Raw genomic sequence first — 19,118 nt, 5'->3', positions numbered from 1 at the left:
TCAGGACTCCACACTCGCGTTCGCGGCTTCGCCCGCGATTCACGCGCATAGTCTGGAGGGGGCTTGACGAGAAGCTAATTTTTTTTAGGAATAACTAAGGCAGGTAATCCTACTTCTACTACTACTAAATATAATGAGTACAACAAAAATCTATACATGGCATTCATAGACTACAATAATAAGGCATTCGATAGCATAAGCCACGAAGCCATGTGGGAAAGTTTGTCATGTCAAGGTATTCCGGAGATATATATTAACGTCATCAAAACCATATACAAAAACAGCAAAGCAAGAGTTCAACTGGAAAAAATTGGCCCAGAATTCAGAGTAAAAAGAGGTGTGAGACAGGGAGGCCCAATATGTCCCCCAAGTTATTTTCTACAGTCCTTGAAACCATTTTCCGTAAACTAGAATGGGGTCACATGGGCCTCAACATAGATGGTAAGAAACTAAACCACCTTAGATTTGCAGATGATATTGTATTATTTGAAGAAGATCCAATCAAACTGCAAAGTATGATCGAATCACTGTTATGTGCAAAGAAAGCAAAAAAGTTGGGTTAACAACGAACACCACAAAAACAAAATGAATGACCAATTCAATATAAACAGAAATTAACATAGATACGATCGTACTAGAATATGTTGAAGAGTACACATACCTTGGCCAACTAATATCTCCGGTAGACCTCACCAGCAAAGAAATAAATACAAGAATAACCAATGGATGGAAAAAATGAGAAACGAAGACCTAAGACAAAAAACAAAAGTGACCTACATACTCACCAAAATAGACCAGCAGAAGTGGAGATGGGCTAGCCACATACTGAGAGACAGGCGGGAAAAATGGTGTAAGACTAACGGATTGGTACCCAAGAGGCTGTACCTACACGGAGCCAGAGGAGATCTCGAACAAGATGGGAGGATAAACTCAGACTCACAGCGGGCCCGAACGGGAGAAGAGTGGCCCAAGACAGATCTCAATGGAAAGAGCTAGAGGAGGCCTTTGCCAAGCGGCACACTGAGCTTAGAGATATACTCTAACTCAGAACAAAGGGGCTAGATAGATAGAATCATACTTCTGCCCCACCCTTTAAAAATGCTGGGTACGCCCAAGCCTCTATTCTTACTATAATGTATTTCTCTATGGTGCAGGCTAATCGTGGCTCTTCGAGGGCAAGTGAAGTGAAGATTAGTTTTAATCTCGGTAAAAATCTTAAAATAAGTCGTCTTAATAGAATGGTGGGAAGGAGGGGTGGATGGAGGGGGGAGTGGGGACAACTCCCCCTCCAACTTTCCCCCCGCAGAAATGCTTGGTTTCTGAATTATTCATAGACTTATAATATATAAAGACGGTGTCTCAGCGAGCTGTCACTGTTGCCACTTTTGTTTAGTGTAAAGTTGCTAACACACTATCGCACCGCACCAAGGTCATTGTGGGACGCACCCATAAGTAAAAGGGAGAAAGCGATATCTCTTTCTCCCTCTTACTTATGGGTGCGTCCCACAATGACCTTGGTGCGGTGCGATAGTGTGTTAAGTTGCTAACACACTATCGCACCGCACCAAGGTCATTGTGGGACGCACCCATAAGTAAGAGGGAGAAAGAGATATCGCTTTCTCCATTTTACTTATGGGTGCGTCCCACAATGACCTTGGTGCGGTGCGATAGTGTGTTAGCAACTTTAGCAACTTAACGATTAACAATGAGGCCCACGTTGCTGTAGCCATGTCGATAAAGTCATATCGATAAACTATCGACATTTCTTGCAATTTTAATTTTACTTCAAAGGCTTAACGATACCTTAAATGATCAAAAACGCTTTTATTCTTTATTGTGGTTATCAGATCACAACTTTATAGTCACGCCCCAGCAGGGAACCAAGGGAAAGTTCAGATATTTAATTAAAATACATAAATACCTCCTAAAATAGGTGTTCCGCAATAATTGAATTATATTATTATATTATAATATACTCATTATCCATTAGCATTTCAATTATGTTTATGTTTAACGAAGATATTGAAGCTTCAATTAATCGCTATTTCGTTCCGCTGTGTAGCGTTTATCGATATATAACATGATTAAAATCGACTTTTCACATCCCTAAAAGAGCACACATACACAGCCTGGGCGCATCAAGAAAGGCAACACTTGATTTGAAGTCCACCTTGTCAACAGTATGGTTGTCCTTTTTTGACAAACGGCATTTTAAAAGAGCGAGGAGAGAGAAATGATACTAGTTGCTGCGTCGTGAAAGAGAACAGAAAACGTTGGGCCCTTGGAATTATTCATAATTTCATAGTTATAATTTGAGGTTATGATGACAGTGCCAAATATTGAGTTATTCGCAGACTGTCTAGAACGCAAAATGACTTAGTGTAATATTAGCCTATATAACTTTAAAGTAGCTAACACACTACCGCACCGCACCAAGGTCATTGTGGGACGCACCCATAAGTAAAAGGGAGAAAGCGATATCTCTTTCTCCCTCTTACTTATGGGTACGTCCCTCAATGACCTTGGTGCGGTGCGATAGTGTGTTAGCTACTTTAGCGCGCATCGCGAACGGTTCAGAACACAAATGCCTATCATCATTTTCGTCGTTTTATCTTTACGTTAGCGATAAGGCCCCAACGATTTCTGTTCACTTTGACGGCGCAGCAACTAGTATCACTTCCCTCTCCTCACTCTTTTAACAATGCCATTTGTCAAAAAAGGACAACCATACTGTTGACAAGGTGAACTTCTTGTGCTGTGTATGCCTGTATGGTGCGTAAAAACGTGTATGTGTGCTCTTTTAGGGATGTGAAAAGTCGATTTTGATCGTGTTATATATCGATAAACACTACACAGCGGAACGAAATAGCTATTAATTGAAGCTTCAATATCTTCGTTAAACATAATTGAAATGCTAATGAATAATAAATATATTAGAATATAATAAAATAATTCAATTATTGCGGAACACATATTGCAGTAGGTATATTAATTAAATATTTGAACTTTCCCTTGGTTCCCTGCTGGGGCGTGACTATAAAATTGTGATCTGATAACCACAATAAAGAATAAAAGCGTTTTTGTTCATTTTAGATATCGTTAAACCTTTGAAGTAAAATTAAAATTGCAAGAAATGTCGATAGTTTATCGATATGACTTTATCGACATGGCTACAGCAAGGTGGTGCTAAATTGTTAATCGTACACTAAACAAAAGTGGCAACAGTGACAGCTCGCTGAGAAGGTATCTCTATATATTATAAATCTATGTTAACGATGTCGACGGAGCCCCGCTGTGTCGCGTCGCGGGGCTCCTATTCTGTGCTGTTTGGCCTTCGGCCATTTGAAGATACCTCGAACCTAACCTACCCTAGTGACATAAAAAAGTGGTCATTTTGCGTTCTAGACCGTACAGTTCCCGATATAGACTATAAGGGATATTGGCAAAATATTAAGACCCCAGTACACAATGGGCCATCGCCGTCCACTCCAAGGGACGCATTTATGCGTTAGAGGGAGCAAGTGATATTGCTATCTCATTCTACCGCAAGGCTGTGTCCCTTGGAGTGGCCGGCGATGGCCCATTGTGTACTGGGGCCTTTACACTAGTAATTTTGCGTTCTAAAATATTCTATATTCTATATTCTATATATCGTTCTATAGACCGTCTTAATATTTAATGATCACCCAAAAAAAACTTATTTGCGGCAGCTAAAATTGCTTTAAATCAATTAAAAACAACCCAAAACAACCCCTCCCAGCGTCAGTTATCCTCAAATAAGGCGACTTATTTTAAGATCCAACCCTTCTAGGCTTTTAGGCGATTAATATAACTAACCGCCCTCACAAAAACTCGCAGGTATTCCACCGATTTCGGAACTTTTTCATTTCTGTGAAATAAAACTAGTTTTACTAAGGGCGAAAAAAAAAACGTTTAAGTTATTTGTATTTACCCGTACGCAGGTCTCATTTCACTACAAATACAAAATTAAAAATAAATTATCACAATTATTATTAGAACAAAATAACACAAATTTGTATATACTTAATCAAAGTAGTCTCATAATTCTCATGATTCGATAGGTAATTTTATAAACAATGAGTAGTATTATTATAAACTTCAAATGTCAAAATAGTGGTTATATCCTCCTTGGTTATTAACTCTGCAAACTCATAAATATACTAATTATCCTTTTTGCTAAAATATGTATAGTTTGTCAAAGGACTGTCTCATTTCAATCATAGACAGAGAGAATCATACTATCTTTGTACTTTGTACACTAGTACTAGCACCCAAAAGAAAAGGATGAGTATAGTTTTCATGGTTCTTACTGACAAATTGGTTTGACCAACTATAAATAAGCGATAGAAAACGGGACGACACTAAGGTAAAAGTACGCTTCACCGAATGCTTAAGACCTAAACTTACGTTTCTTTTTTTAATTAGTTCTGGTATTTGCATACGAATATGTTCAATACTAAAATTGAAACTTAGATAAATTTGTCCTCATTTAAACATAACTATAAATTACTGAAATGATTGGACGTATATTAAAAATATTTTTAAAATAATTTCTTCCAGTTTCCTTGATTGTACCATTTACCGAACTAAGAAACGTGATTTGCACATTATACCGAATTAGGAGGCCGCATTACCGAACTAGGAAATAATTGTATGAAAATATGGTGTTGAGTGGTGCCCAAACTTTAGTAGGTAGTTCAGTATTAAATCTATGCTTTGTTTTTTAGCATTAGAAAGGTGGTAAGCGATCTTGACGTGTCTTTTTTATTGAAAAATACTTTTGAAAAATAAGTCATCCCAAATAGGTAGGTATGCAACAATTATCAAACATGTACGTATATGTATAAAAAAATTTGGCTGTTTTATGCATTTTGTCTCGTCCATTTTCTAGGGAAGGTTAAATAACAAAAGTTTGAAGTTTAAAAAGTCAAGTTTAAATCGCCCCACGACGACGAGATGACGACGACGACGAGACGAATCTAAAAAAAATGTTGGACGTCTAGGTTTGGACCATCCTGTATAAAATATTATTGCTTTATTATTTTTATTATCAGATTGAGCTTTTTTGTCCACATTCCGAGACTATTATCAGGCGTCCAATAAGTATGTCTAAAGTTTGAGAAGGGCTGCCATTGAAATAATGGTCACAAAAAATAAACATATAAATATAGACCTAGTCGTTATAATAATAAGGATGATATTCTAATGAATGTCGAATAGAAACATGGTCAACGCAAACGTGAGTTCGGTAACAGAGACCATGGGTACCATTCACCGAACAGCCGTTCGGTGAACGAAACATGGAAAATATGAGGAACCTATTTTGCGAACAGATTTTGAAAATAGTATTTAAATCGTAATCAATATGGTATAACTACAAATCTATCAATTAATTTAATACTTGAATCCATTACTAAACCGTACATGTATAAAATCCTCGCTAATACTGGCGTAAAATATCTAAAATTATTGTTTGATAATAGTCTTGCCAAAAACCTTATTTTGATGCTAAAAAGTCGTAAAACATGAACATTTCAAACGCAGTTTTATAATAATCTATATAGGTTATTGTTGTTCGGCAATTGCTCATAAAATTACAAATACATTAATTTATTTGTGAAATTAGGTAGTTAATCTAAATAGTTCGTAATCAACCACTAGAAAAATAATTTCAAAAACATACGCTTTTCCTGATTCCGGACGCTGTTCGATAATACCTTCCAATTAAATTGTCGGTGTACTCATCACCGAACTCACATTAAGCTTAATTTGTGATAATATGACTGCACTAAATTAATTAAATTTACTAAAATACACAAACTAATTAGGTAATCACACTGTAAAGCCATACTTTGAAACACAGAAATAAATTTAAAAGGTTTTATGGCCTTAAGAAATATACGCAACTTCTTAACGATTTGTTTAAGGTTGCCCATACAAAGTGGCAATCGGCAGCGACGACCTGTTTCGATCAATTGCCACGTCCCAACTGCGGCACAAATTGGCTGACTCTGAGGCCTAATGGAAGGGACAGGTATTTAACTCGTGAAAAAAAAATACGCAAGTAAATATCAGCTGTAAGTAATCGACTTATAGCCTAAAATAGAAGAAATTCGGTGATACGGACGGATTCAGAGCGTTCGGTGGAGCGTACTTTTACCTTATAGTTCGTTTTTAGGGTTCCGTAAAGGTAAAACGGGACCCTATTACTAAGACTCTGCTGTTCGTCTGTCACCAGGCTGTATCTCACGAACCGTGATAGCTAGACAGTTGAAATTTTCACAGATGATGTATTTCTGTTCCCGCTATAAAAACAAATACTAAAAACAGAATAAAATAAAGATTTAAGTGGGGTTCCCATACGACAAACGTGATTTTTGACCGAAGTTAAGCAACGTCGGGCGGGGTCTGTACTTGGATAGGTGACCGTTTATTTTGCCTTTTTTTTTGCATTATGGTACGGAACCCTTCGTGCGCGAGTCCGACTCGCACTTGCCCGGTTTTTTAGCAATAGAAATAACTTGAAAGAAGGTAAGTTACTTATGAAAGCAGAAGAAAATATAAATGATCGTATTAGATTCATAATTGTTACATACATATTTAAAATGTGTTTTTCAATTAAAACATACATCAAGATTGTTTACCTTATTTCTAATGCTAAAAAAACGAACTATAGTCATTTACTATTTATTAATAGGTAAGTAGTTATTTGTTTTACAAGGGGGCAAAGTTGTTATTTAACCGCTCGTGCTAATATTGATACCTGAGCAAGCGAAAGATTTCAAAATTAAACCACGTGCGTAGCGAGTGGTTCGAAAAATGGAATCTCGAGCGTTGCGAGGGTTTCAAAGAAAAGAACGAGGGTTAAACAAAATTTGCCCCCGAGCTGCCCCGAGTGAAACAACATTTTTCAACACACCTACCCCAAGAAAATATTAACTGTAATAAGGTATCAAACAAAAACAAATGAATGTTAGTAAATATTTATCATTATAAATCATCATTTAAAAGTCAATTCAAAGTTACAGTAAATATGTAACAATTTGCCTATTTTCTTGAAGTTATTCAACCACCACCTGACCACCCCCCCCCCCTTTATCTCCGAAACTATTAGGACTAAAATTTTGAAAAAAATACATAAAATAGGTCTATACCTAATTACCTATAGATGAAAGGAAAACCTATTAGAAATGTACAGTCAAGCGTGAGTCGGACTTGATTACAGTTTTTGATCCGACCCCTACGGATTTTTTAAAGAGATTTCACTCACGTTTCACATAAAAAATACATTGTTAAAAATTGTGTAATATACGGAACCCTTGGAACGCGAGTCCGACTCGCACTTGGCCGGTTTTTTAGCTATGGTGCTAGTGTGCACGTTGATTGGCTCTTAACAAATAAAATGGTATATTGAAAACGTAATTTATTAATCAGTCTATACAAAAATAAATAAATGTAGTACTACTTTTTCTTTTTAAACAAGCTCATGACCTTTTGAGCGAGGGACATAGGCGTGCCCACGGGCTTAAGGACAAGCTCCTTGGTGGAGATGTTGTGGAGAGGGCCGAATGCCAGTGCGACCACGGTACAAGCCAGGCAGATGACATTGTAGGGCATACTGAAGTCAGGCGTTGGGAGGGACACCATGGCGCCGTTAGTCCGGAATACGATGGGGTACCCTGAAATTTGATAATGTTCTTAAGCCTTGCCTTTTATACCATGTTCTTATTGTTAGTATAGTTAGACCAATAAAAGTTTGCAGCGGATTTGATAACCCACGCAGTGCAAGTGTCATTTTAAACGTCAAATTTCTATGAAATTATGACGTATACATAACACTTACACTGCGTGGGCTATCAAATCCGCTGCAGACTTTTATTGGTGCGACTATAACAATCATCAAAACATAAGGATTAGATTGTTGATTGTTTTTTGTATTTTTAATGTGATGTGTTTCATTTCAAACACATTTTAATTTTTTTCTGAACCTTAATCATAGACAAAGTAGGATAAACTGTATTTGTATTACATGGGGCTAGAACTATAAATAAAAATCGTTACTCTGCCCTAATTCATACTAAACGCTATGCATCCAGCTTTATCGTGCGAACGGCTAAGGAGTGGAATTCACTTCCTGCAAATCTATGTTCAGTCTTCTATAACTTGGAACTTTTTAAATTGAGAGTGAATAGACATGTTTTAGGTAAGCATGTTCCATCCTAGGCTGCATCGGCATGTACCATCAGGTGAGATTGTGATCAAATGTTTACCTTTTTCCAATAAAAAAAAAAAGTATACTCACAAGATTGTGAAGCATTGATGATAGAGTCAAATGTGCTTCCAGTGATGGGCAGACTGGTATAATTCTTAGCAGTTGGAAGGTTAGCAGATACAAGAGCAGATCCAATGTAGAATCCGTGGTTTGCATCAGGAGGGTATTCTTGCCACTTCAGGAAGACAAACTCAAAATCAATGGTGACAGTTGTAGTTGATCTAGGAGGCAGTGCTAGCAATAGTTCAAGGTGGTACGGCTTCTGCCTGCTGCGTCCTGGAGAGTAGTACTGTGACTTGACTAGCTTGCTTTCGGCTTCTCCGTTAACTCTTAGTGTACTGAGCTGTATAGGCAGCCACCATGGAGCATTTTCCAGTAATACTATGTTTATTGGAGACCAATAGTTGTTGGTGAACTCTGTCACAATGCCACCAAATTCTTTTCCATAACCAAGCACATATCGGGTAAAAGTTAAAGGAGGCGCAACGGGTACAACTAATTTGCTATTAGAATTATGTTTAACACCAATGTTAATCATCTGACCATTGGGCTCTACATCATAAACTGCAAGCTTCACCTGACTGCCACCTCGCTGGGATAATTCCGTCTTGTCTGGTGGGGACAGCAACTGGAACGGCTGTGTGTCATTTGAAGATACATCAACATATATTGTGCTTTTTGTAGATAATGGACATGCACCAGGTAAGCCTTGTCCAAACAGTTTACGGAATGACCAATCACTACTTTTAATTATATTATAATCATACACAAGAGCAACTGTCTGTTTAATTTCTAAGTGGGTTTGTGTACAGTCTTTTATTGAGCACATTTTCCTGAAGTGCACTCCAATGGAATGATAATTGGTGTTGTGGATCATCCTGGAATTGAGTAATGATGCAAATCCACGGCTTGACTCACAGGGCAAAAGTTTCTTCCACGGAGTCAAATTTTCTGTACAAACTATTTCTCTAGGTAGAGATGCATATCTCAGTTGTGAAGTGACATTTTGGTTAGGTTTGAATGCACCCGATGGCCATAGGACCATTTGTGGTGTGACAGTGTTGAAGTTTTGTATAAAGTTCAAAGAAGCACAGAAGAGACCTGCGAGGGTTGAGCTCAGCTCCCGCCACTGTTTATCAATGTCAACAACATCATGGGAGAACCAGGCGTATAGTTCGGCGCCGGGAGCAGCATCCTGGACTGGATAGCCCCACTGGTTGTGCCTCCATTGGCCCTCTGTCAGTGTAAGGTGCAGCTCCTCCACATGAAAACGTGATATTATTTCACCCAGGGACCGTGGAGATAAATGGGAATGTTCAACTAAAAAAACATTTAAGAATTATTTTTGTATACCGTTATATATATTATCCAAAGTAAAGAAACGAAAGATCTTTATACTTACATGAAGATTCATCCTGAATTTGAGTTATGAATTGGAAATACGTGTAAAGGTGTGTCGGTAACAGGGGTTTAATGAATAATTCTTCTTTAAAGTCATCTCCAAAGACTTGGGTAGCCGCTGCTACAAAGGTTATATAAAACAGAAGTCTTGCTAGAGTCATTTTCATTATTAATCAGAGTATTTATGTATTTCCCATAATCATAATATAATTTTTCCTTATCAACCAATCCTAAATTCACTCTTTTCACTGACAAAACGTATTTATCGGCGTCGTTTCTTTTCTTCACTTCCTTCTTCTAAATCAAGGGCCCAACCTTTTCTGTTCTCTTTCACGACGCAGCAACTAGTATCATTTCTCTCACCTCGCTCTTTTAAAATGCCGTTTGTCAAAAAAGGACAACCATACTGTTGACAAGGCGGACTTCAAATCAAATGTTGCCTTTCTTGATGCGCCCACCCTGTGTATGTGTGCGTAAAAGCGTATATGTGTGCTCTTTTAGGGATGTGAAAAGTCGATTTTAATCATGTTATATATCGATAAACGCTACACAGCGGAACGAAATAGCGATTAATTGAAGCTTCAATATCTTCGTTAACCATAAACATTATTGAAATGCTAATGGATAATGAATATATTATAATATAATTCAATTATTGCGGAACACCTATTTTAGGAGGTATTTATGTATTTTAATTAAATATCTGAACTTTCCCTTGGTTCCCTGCTGGGGCGTGACTATAAAATTGTGATCTGATAACCACAATAAAGAATAAAAGCGTTTTTGGTCATTTTAGGTATCGTTAAGCCTTTGAAGTAAAATTAAAATTGCAAGAAATGTCGATAGTTTATCGATATGACTTTATCGACATGGCTACAGCAACGTGGGCCTCATTGTTAATCGTACACTAAACAAAAGTGGCAACAGTGACAGCTCGCTGAGACTACGTCTATATATATATTATGTCTATGTTCTAAATAAATTGATCTGTCAGTGTCAATGTCATGTTCATGTGTCAACTGAAGGCCTCTACAGACCTTGCAACAAATTGAATAGGTTTTTAATATACACTGTCAATCAATATCAGTCAGTAGAGAAGAGCAGCAAATTTAAAAAATGTAGGCACGAGAAGTTTTCGTCCCATAGAAAATTAGAATAAATTCGCTGAATCTATTTAGCCTTTAGCCGGCGTTATGTTGCAAGCTGAGTAGAGTAAGTAGTCCTTAAGGACAACAAACACAATACATATAGATGGTCAAGCAAATCTTGTCAGTAGAAAAAGGCGCGAAATTCAAATTTTCTATGGGACGATATCCTTTTTCGCGCCTACATTTTTCAAATTTGCCGCCTTTTTCTACTGACAAGATCTGCTTGACCCAGTATATCTGCACATATGGCGAGAAACCGAGAAACAGATATCTCGCTCTCACTTATGGGTGCGACGCACCAAGGCCACCAAGATCGCGATGCGGTGCGATAGTGTGTTACTACTCTTAAACGAGCCCTAAATAGTTTTCTGAATGAAAGATGGCTCAGATTTGTAAAAAAAAAACATTTCGACTTTGGCATTTGATTTGACGTTTAGTTTATATTATTCATGATACGACAACAAATAGTGCGGACGTCTCGCGTTCGCGTTGAATGAAAATTGTCGAAAAATAGGTTCGAATTATTAAGCTTATAAATTACTAATTAGGTATACTTTATATGTGATCAGTGAACCACTTTGCTTTTTCGTAGGTATGTAAATTGACTTAATCGACAGTAAATTATTGAACAAAAAACTGACAAAATTATTTTTTCAGGTTCCCAATTATAGAAAATGGATAACGAATTCCTAGATATATCAACGAGTCTTCGCTTGCAAATCGGTTACGGCATCGGGCACGTGTTAAACGATGTGTGCGCTAGTTTGTGGTTCACATACTTTTTAGTATTTTTTCATTTAGTACTAGAATTTAGTCCGTCACAGGCGGGAAAGTTAATGTTGATAGGACAAGTAGTAGATGCGGTGTCTACTCCATTCGTTGGATACTGTTCTGACCGCACAGACAACACTGTTAGCATTAGATATGGCAGAAGGAAACTCTGGCATTTATTTGGTGGGTGGATATTTCTTATCAATATTAATCTTGCTAACGAATTTAATATTTTCACAGTTATTCTTACAGGAGTTTCTGTTTACAGGCACAGCATGTGTATTGGGATCATTTCCATTTATATTTTCTGAGTGTATTGGGTGCACCATGGCCCACAAGTGGGCACAGATGTTTTATTTTGCCGCATTTATTATGATATTTCAAATCGGATGGGCAGCAGTTCAGATTTCACATCTGAGTTTGATTCCGGAATTAGCTGATAGTGAACATACCAGAACACATCTTACTGCTGTCAGGTATTCCGATTTATTATATACAATTAGCACATGTAGGTATGTATCTGTATGCACAATGTTGTGAAACTGTAAAACTTATATTTCTTTTGATAATATTTAATTTTTAAATTAGGTATTTTTTGGTGTACATATGTATCTTGTGATATTTTATTGTGCAAGATATTATTGCCATCTGTATAAGCTTGTTTGAATATGATTGTGTTGGATTTATAAAATCAGTTTGCGCACATGCACATACACAGTAATATATAGATTGTGTCTTTACAGGTATGGATTCACAGTATTTTCAAACTTGTTTGTGTACATTGTGACATGGGTTGTGTTGCATATGACTGGAAAATGTGATACACAAGTATGTACATTACCTTAATTTTTATTTTACAATAGAACTGAAATGGTTTTTGCTTATACAAAATATATAATATGTAGTAACACATGGTATAAATCAAATACTTTTAGTTGAGTGAGTGAGTTAAATGAGTTAAAGTTAAATTAGTATTTATTATACATACTCTTTCTCATACATGTTTTTATAAAAACATGCATAAATCGTAAAATCAACTTTTATATGGGAAATATAATAAAATAAAAACATCACTTATTTTTTTTAAATTATTACACAATTGATAACAATGTATGTCATGCACTTCTTTTTTACTTTTTTAAGACAAAAGTACATTTTCGAATTTCAGCAAGTAGGCCCAGGGGACGCTTGGAAGTTCCGGCACATAGTGTACATTGTGATGAGTGTAGGAGTATTGGCATCTCTTGTTTTCCACTTCAGTGTGAGGGAGAAGACAATCTACAGGCGACAGGAACAACTGCTGGAACATGGCAGTCGGGAGCACCCACACACACACATCAGCTTTTTGAAAAAGCCTGTGATGTATCAGGTAAAATTGATCCTGTCTGTGTGTTGTGTTGTCTCTCTCTGCATGTGGTGTTCTGTGTTCTTTGGTCATATCATGCGGTCTAAAAAGCACGACCTAGAAAGGCAAATTATCTTGGGCCAAATAGAGGGCAAGCGAGCGGGAGGAAAAGCACCCACGAGATGGTCTGATGTTGTGAAGAGAGTGGTTGGCGGCAACATGCAGTGCGTGACCCATATGGCTTATGATCGCACACTGTGGAGACGTAGCATACATGGTCGCGATCCTCAGCAATGAGGGACCGAGGAAGAAGAAGACAATCTTCTATCGGCATGACTAACTTTATTGTATTTCATCCAGCTGACTAATAATACATATAACTTAAGACTTTGTTTTGGCTTTTTAACAAATGAGTCATTAACTGATGTTATTGTTGAATTAAGTGATACTCAACAACCTCATACTACTATAGCTTATTAATCACAGTGACTATGAACATGGCCATATGTCCAAAGATGAGTCATCCCATAAGTAATTGTTATTTTCAGGCATTGTGGCACATCCAGTCATCCACCCACAATACTTGTATTTGAAAACTCATATGTTAGGGTTTTTGCAACCTGTTGATTTTTACCTATAACCTATAGTTTCATGGATAGAAACATGAGTAAACGGCCCACTTGTAAACCTTATTCCATGGCTATAAAGTGTATTTAATAGTTAGTTAAGTGTATCGCTGTTATCACCGAATTAAATATGAATTTGGGGCCTGTTTGGAAAGTAAAGAAAGTGAATTAAACTATTTTTTTTTCTACTATGATCTATTTTTTATAGGTAATCAAATTAATGTTACCGCCTGTCCTTCGGGGCCTCCTGAGAGATGGGGGCCCTGGGCACGGGCCCCATGTGCCCTTATGGTAAAGACGGTACTGACGATGTCCTTATATTAACATGCTACACAGACATATTTACACTGAAAATACAAATACTATTCCTTTTAAAAGTATGACATTTTCCCTGGTGGTGCCTGCTCTTAGTCTCTCTTACATATCTCGCTGATGAATGTTGGAAAAAAGTATGGATGGTATTATTCCCTAAACTACTTTAAGTTAGTTCTTAATTTAGTAATTTTAATTTTGTATCCATTTTTTTTTACAGGTAGCTGGCATATACATGAGCACCAGACTAGTAGTAAACGTGGCTCAAGTACTAGTGCCTTTATATCTCCACCTGACACTAGGCCTAGCCGCCAGGTCGCTAGCCGTGATCCCTCTAGCTATGTACCTCGGTAGCTTAGCGGCCGCGGGAGTACAGAGGATAGCTCCGAGATCCATTACGAGAAAGATGCACTATGTTTTTGGGACGGCGTGTGCTATGACTGGATTTTGGTGGATATATTTTGAGCTTAATGACAATTTTAAGACATACTTTATTTATGTTGTCGCTGTTTTGATAGGTGAGTTATTTATCAATATTTCTCTATACCATTTTAAGTATGGCTGAACTTAAATCAAGGTTGCGAACCTTTTGAAACTAAAAGCCGTATTAAATTCATTTCGTGGTTCAAACCACTTTTCATTTTGTCATAAATTGGAAAAAGATACAACACAAGTGTTTGGACAAATCGCGTTCCGACGCGACGATAGCCGGTCAGGTTGAACAACTGTTTCCTTATCTATGTACCCCAGTTTTGTAGCACACACACACAGTACAGAGAATATACCGCCGAAAAACAAGATCTATATATCGCACTTATAAACGACGCACGCCGTATGTGTGGTAACTGTAACTGAGTTGCAGTAGCGGGGCTTCCATCATATAACTCTGTTCTCATCGGCTTTTGGGACACCTGAGCTTTATATTCTACAAGTCTTGAAAAAAGCAAGCCATGCAGGCTCAGTCCTTCACTGGTATGTTAGGGTGGTATTCCACATTCCACCTGTCCAATTTGTATTTGTCTCACATTTTGCTTAATGGAGAGAGTGAGACGCAATGACATTGGACCAAGATATTGGACAGATGTAATACCACCCTCAGACACGCTTATGCAGCCCTGAGATGAGATTCCATTAGTAAAGAACTTAGATATAGATACCTTGGTGACAATCTACGAAGCTGTTGATTCTGCTAATCTGTGCAAGATTATCTGCAAATATTATTATTTATTTTTCCAGGGTTCGGTGGCGCCATCATGCTGGTGACCAGCCTGGCGCTGACGGCGGACCTGGTGGGCGCGCAGACGGAGGCCTCGGCCTTCGTGTACGGCCTCATGAGCTTCACCGACAAGCTGGCCTGCGGCCTCGCCATCGTCGTCATACAGAACTTGTGAGTTACAATATTTGATTACAGGGAAAATAAGACTAAACAGGAGCTGAGTTTTAAATATTTTAGGTAAATATACCCGTCTCGCTAACGTAAGCGGCACCTAAAAGTAGTGCGATAAGGACAAGGCGAAAAATCCTGCGTAAAAATCTCAAAAATCGAGGTTTCGTACTCTTCTGTTTCCTCCTCCAAAACTTAACCAATCGTAACCAAATTTGGAAATCTAAATGATTATGAAATTATCTGTGTCGGACCGTTTTGCTTTTTTGTCTAATTGATATCAGTTTTGAATGCCACGCCTCTCATTGCGGCATTAGTCAATTAGGCCATTTTGGCTATTTTTGAAGGGCTCTAGCGCCTTAAAAAACAAAAATATCAAAAAAAGCAAAACGGTCCGACACATATATTGACAATATTAATCTGTGTTAAAAAAATCATTGCTCTAGCTTCAAAAACCACGGAGGAAAACGAGGAGTACGTTTGTATGGAGAAATGACCACTCCTGTTGGCTCTTAATATAGACTTGTAACATAGATTTTATGATCTAGGTACGATTATTTTATTATAGGTACCATCACGCTCCGCAATGGTTGCGCCATTTAGGGTCCTAGCTAAATTGGTTGTTCAATACTTACGCTACAGAATTTCCAATTTAGCAAGAACCCTAAATGGCATAACAATCCCGTGTGGTGACTGTACCTAAAATCTAAAGTCGAAAAGCTATCAAGTGCATTAATTCTCTTGAGTTAGATTTATGATTTCTCTGTATCTGTATAATATAATGCCATACGATTAAATAAAAATATCTTATGTCTACTTTCATGAAAGTTCACACAGGCTTCGTAGAGAGCTCAAATGCCCCACAAGTAGGTATAAACTACTAGCACACCACTTGTACAAATACATGAAATACATATGATTAGTTATTCATCTAGGTATACATATATATATGCAATGCATAGTTACCTACTGCGCGTTCTTATCAATAGGGACATGTTTTGAATTGTTACTATGACACTTATTCGCTAGAATGTACCTAACTGCAATTGAAGTATCTAAAGGATATGTTATCTATTATATAAATATATTAAATACGTGAGATACAGATTGTAACTGTTAATTAAATAAAATTTAATAAAATAAAACAATAAAAACATTTTACAAAAATATATCCAAGGTAAAACTATATGTAAACATCACCGTACTGTGCACCGTTGTCTGCTAGCGACTGGTACTGCTACCTATAGATAAGTAGCATGTACCTATAGTAAATAGGTATTTATCGCTTAACCCCGTTGAAATTGAGGCGCGAACTCATTTACGATGCAGTACTAAAGTACTCGTATACTGCGTCAAGCAGATCTTGTCAGTAGAAAAAGGCGGCAAATTTGAAAAATGTAGGCGCGAAAGGATATCGTCCCATAGAACATTTGAATTTCGCGCCTTTTTCTACTGACAAGATTTGCTTGACCATCTATAGTTATCAGTTCTTTTTAATGCTTCCATAACATCTGGGCGTAATTCATTTGCTATCGGTTGCTTTCAGTGCGGAAGGAGCGGACTCATCGTACTACCGCTACGTGATGGCGTGGGTGTGCGGCGGGGCTGCCCTCACCGGCTTGACGCTAACACTACTGCTGCCTCGGCTCACGCCCGACTTGGAGTCTGTACCGAATGATGGTAAGTTGTAGACTTGTAGAAGGGCTTGTGCCGGTTTTAGCCACCTTTGCACTGTGTTTGGCCAGTTGAAAACTTGAAATTTCAATAAAGGAAACTGATATACTAAAATAATCTATTTTATGAAAAAAAAATGTACACAACACAAGCCTTATTGGCCTTACTGTGGGACTCGGTGGATCTGTGTAAAATTGTCCTATAATATTTATTATTTAAATGGCTACAAATATAGTACAGTAATCTCAACGGTATTTATGTCCTAATGTTGTCGTGAATGACTCACCGGTTTGACGCTAACTTTACTGCATCCAAGGCTCATTCCCGACTGGGAGCCCTGCTGGCTCCTGCCCGAGTAACGCGTTGAATATGTACCTAAACTTTTTATAAAAATTTCGACATTTTGACGTCGCATACGATGGCCCCTTCACAATTACCTTTTATTTAGTATACTGTATGTCTGTAAAGAAATGGCGTGATAATAATTTGTACTAAAATTGTGTGATTTCAGAAATTGTATTATTTTATTTGGAAGTTAAACAATATAATATTCTATTCTCAATGTTTATTGCCGTAATATTACTAATAGACATAGCTATTGTTTAAATGTAATAATTTATGGTAAACATACTCGTAATGAGTCACCATTATTTTAAGTTTAATATTTGTACGCCAATAGGCAAAACACAGAGCTCTATTTATTATTTTATATATAACACCTTAACTGCACAATCTAATTAGACTACTTAGTCTTGCCATTCTGTCACTTAGTTAATTGTCCTTAGAGACTAAATAATACTAATTAAGGAAACACATTTATGAAAATGAGCGGGTGACTAAATTTTTTTGTTTATCTTTTTTTCAGAAAACATTGAAAATGTGTCCGAAGATTCCACCACAGCACCATTAGAATGAAGGTGTGATCAAGTGTACCTAATAAGTCTAATAACAGTATTTAGTTAGCACAATTTTCTCTAGCAAATTTTATAGTTATAGCACAATAATCTCATCATGTGATATAATATAATTTTATAATGTTCTACTTTCTTTAAAAACAGTACCTAATTATTTATAATAAAATTATGAATTACCCGATATTTAAATACTATGAAATTGACGTCTAAATATGTGATATTTTCTTATTATATCGACTTCAGGGTAGGCTAAGTAAATAAAAAAATGCGAGTGGTACAAAAAAGTTTTAAATGACTTTAAAGGCAAGTCACTTTTAGGGTTGTTTATTCAAAACCCTGTCTGCCTGTCAGCGGGCTCTATCTAATTATTATATTTAACAGATTAATTTAAAATTTTTGTAATCAACTCAAACGTTTTTATCGATATTTTTAAACATAGATACCACTACATTATATTTTTATCATTATATTCTGTTCGGAAGTTAATAATAAAATAATTGGGGTCCTTATCCCCCCAAGGGTCATACACATAACTCTCCTTTTTAATATTGCTGCAGTCATTAGATGACCTTGGATGAAATACCCAAATAGGTACTTACATTTTTTATTTTATAAGTGTATGCGTGTTAATTCTATTTCTTAGGGCTATTTGCGCCAGCTAGGGTTAGCCACTAACCCCGGGTTAACCCAGTATTAAATTGTACTGATAACTATGGTAGCTCCAGGTTTAACCGGTTACACACAAATTAGTGGCTTAACCCTGGCTGGCGCAAGTGGCGCTTAATGAATACATTCCATTTACTAATCACCTATCTACTACCTATTGTAAATAAATTGTTGATTATGTGTATTTAACATTATTACTTTATATTAAAGTTTACTTACATGACATACATTAACAGATACAGCACATGTAGCCCAGTCAATATATGTATACATTATAAGTAACAATGTTTTGTTAAATTATTTTTATATATATTACTAGAAGTATTATGTATCCATTACATTAGATATTGTTGCTATTATAAATTATATCCAATACAACTTAATACCAGACAGGCTGGATTTCATATGAATTCATGAGTTTGTGTACTTACTGTATATAAAGAAAATAAAATGACAATTCTAAATTAAGGCAATTTAATAAATGAAATGGAATAGAAAATAATACTTATTTATATTGACACCTTACAATTTTAACTCAGTTGATACCTAGGTATTATTTTTCAGATTTGTCAATGCTCCAAGAT

The 19,118-nt window shown here is 36.7% G+C and overlaps 3 protein-coding genes across 4 annotated transcripts in view; 1 reads left to right on the top strand and 2 right to left on the bottom strand.

The window, feature by feature from the left end:
- LOC134680436 (trichohyalin-like) overlaps nucleotides 1–3,984 on the bottom strand; it is a 34,858-nt gene extending 30,874 nt beyond the window's left edge. The window contains exon 1 of the mRNA XM_063539568.1: nucleotides 3,953–3,984. Coding sequence (XP_063395638.1) covers nucleotides 3,953–3,969 — 17 coding nt within the window. The 5' untranslated portion in view covers nucleotides 3,970–3,984. The remainder of the gene's footprint in view (nucleotides 1–3,952) is intronic.
- Nucleotides 3,985–6,990: 3,006 nt separating this feature from the next.
- LOC134679967 (GPI transamidase component PIG-T) lies at nucleotides 6,991–9,990 on the bottom strand. The gene is made up of 3 exons (XM_063538921.1): nucleotides 9,696–9,990; nucleotides 8,324–9,613; nucleotides 6,991–7,700 (listed from the first exon to the last, which is right to left on the bottom strand). Exons 1-3 carry the CDS (start codon nucleotides 9,859–9,861, stop codon nucleotides 7,483–7,485), a joined length of 1,674 nt encoding a protein of 557 aa, XP_063394991.1. The 5' UTR covers nucleotides 9,862–9,990; the 3' UTR covers nucleotides 6,991–7,482.
- Nucleotides 9,991–11,297: 1,307 nt separating this feature from the next.
- Nucleotides 11,298–19,016, top strand: LOC134679965 (major facilitator superfamily domain-containing protein 12-like). Of its 2 annotated transcripts, none has more exons than XM_063538919.1 (9): nucleotides 11,298–11,356; nucleotides 11,500–11,796; nucleotides 11,882–12,089; nucleotides 12,357–12,441; nucleotides 12,782–12,982; nucleotides 14,117–14,414; nucleotides 15,133–15,283; nucleotides 16,827–16,960; nucleotides 17,820–19,016. In XM_063538919.1, exons 2-9 carry the CDS (start codon nucleotides 11,517–11,519, stop codon nucleotides 17,867–17,869), a joined length of 1,407 nt encoding a protein of 468 aa, XP_063394989.1. In that variant the 5' UTR covers nucleotides 11,298–11,356; nucleotides 11,500–11,516; the 3' UTR covers nucleotides 17,870–19,016. The 2 variants fall into 2 exon arrangements, with proteins under 2 accessions (XP_063394989.1, XP_063394987.1); XM_063538917.1 differs by having other exon boundaries at nucleotides 11,304–11,434.
- Nucleotides 19,017–19,118: the final 102 nt, after the last annotated feature.

This window comes from Cydia fagiglandana, chromosome 3, assembly GCF_963556715.1.
Source record: "Cydia fagiglandana chromosome 3, ilCydFagi1.1, whole genome shotgun sequence".
NCBI lineage: Eukaryota > Metazoa > Arthropoda > Insecta > Lepidoptera > Tortricidae > Cydia > Cydia fagiglandana.
The sequence above is the reverse complement of the archived record's forward strand: the minus strand, read 5'-3'. Positions and strand labels throughout refer to the sequence as shown.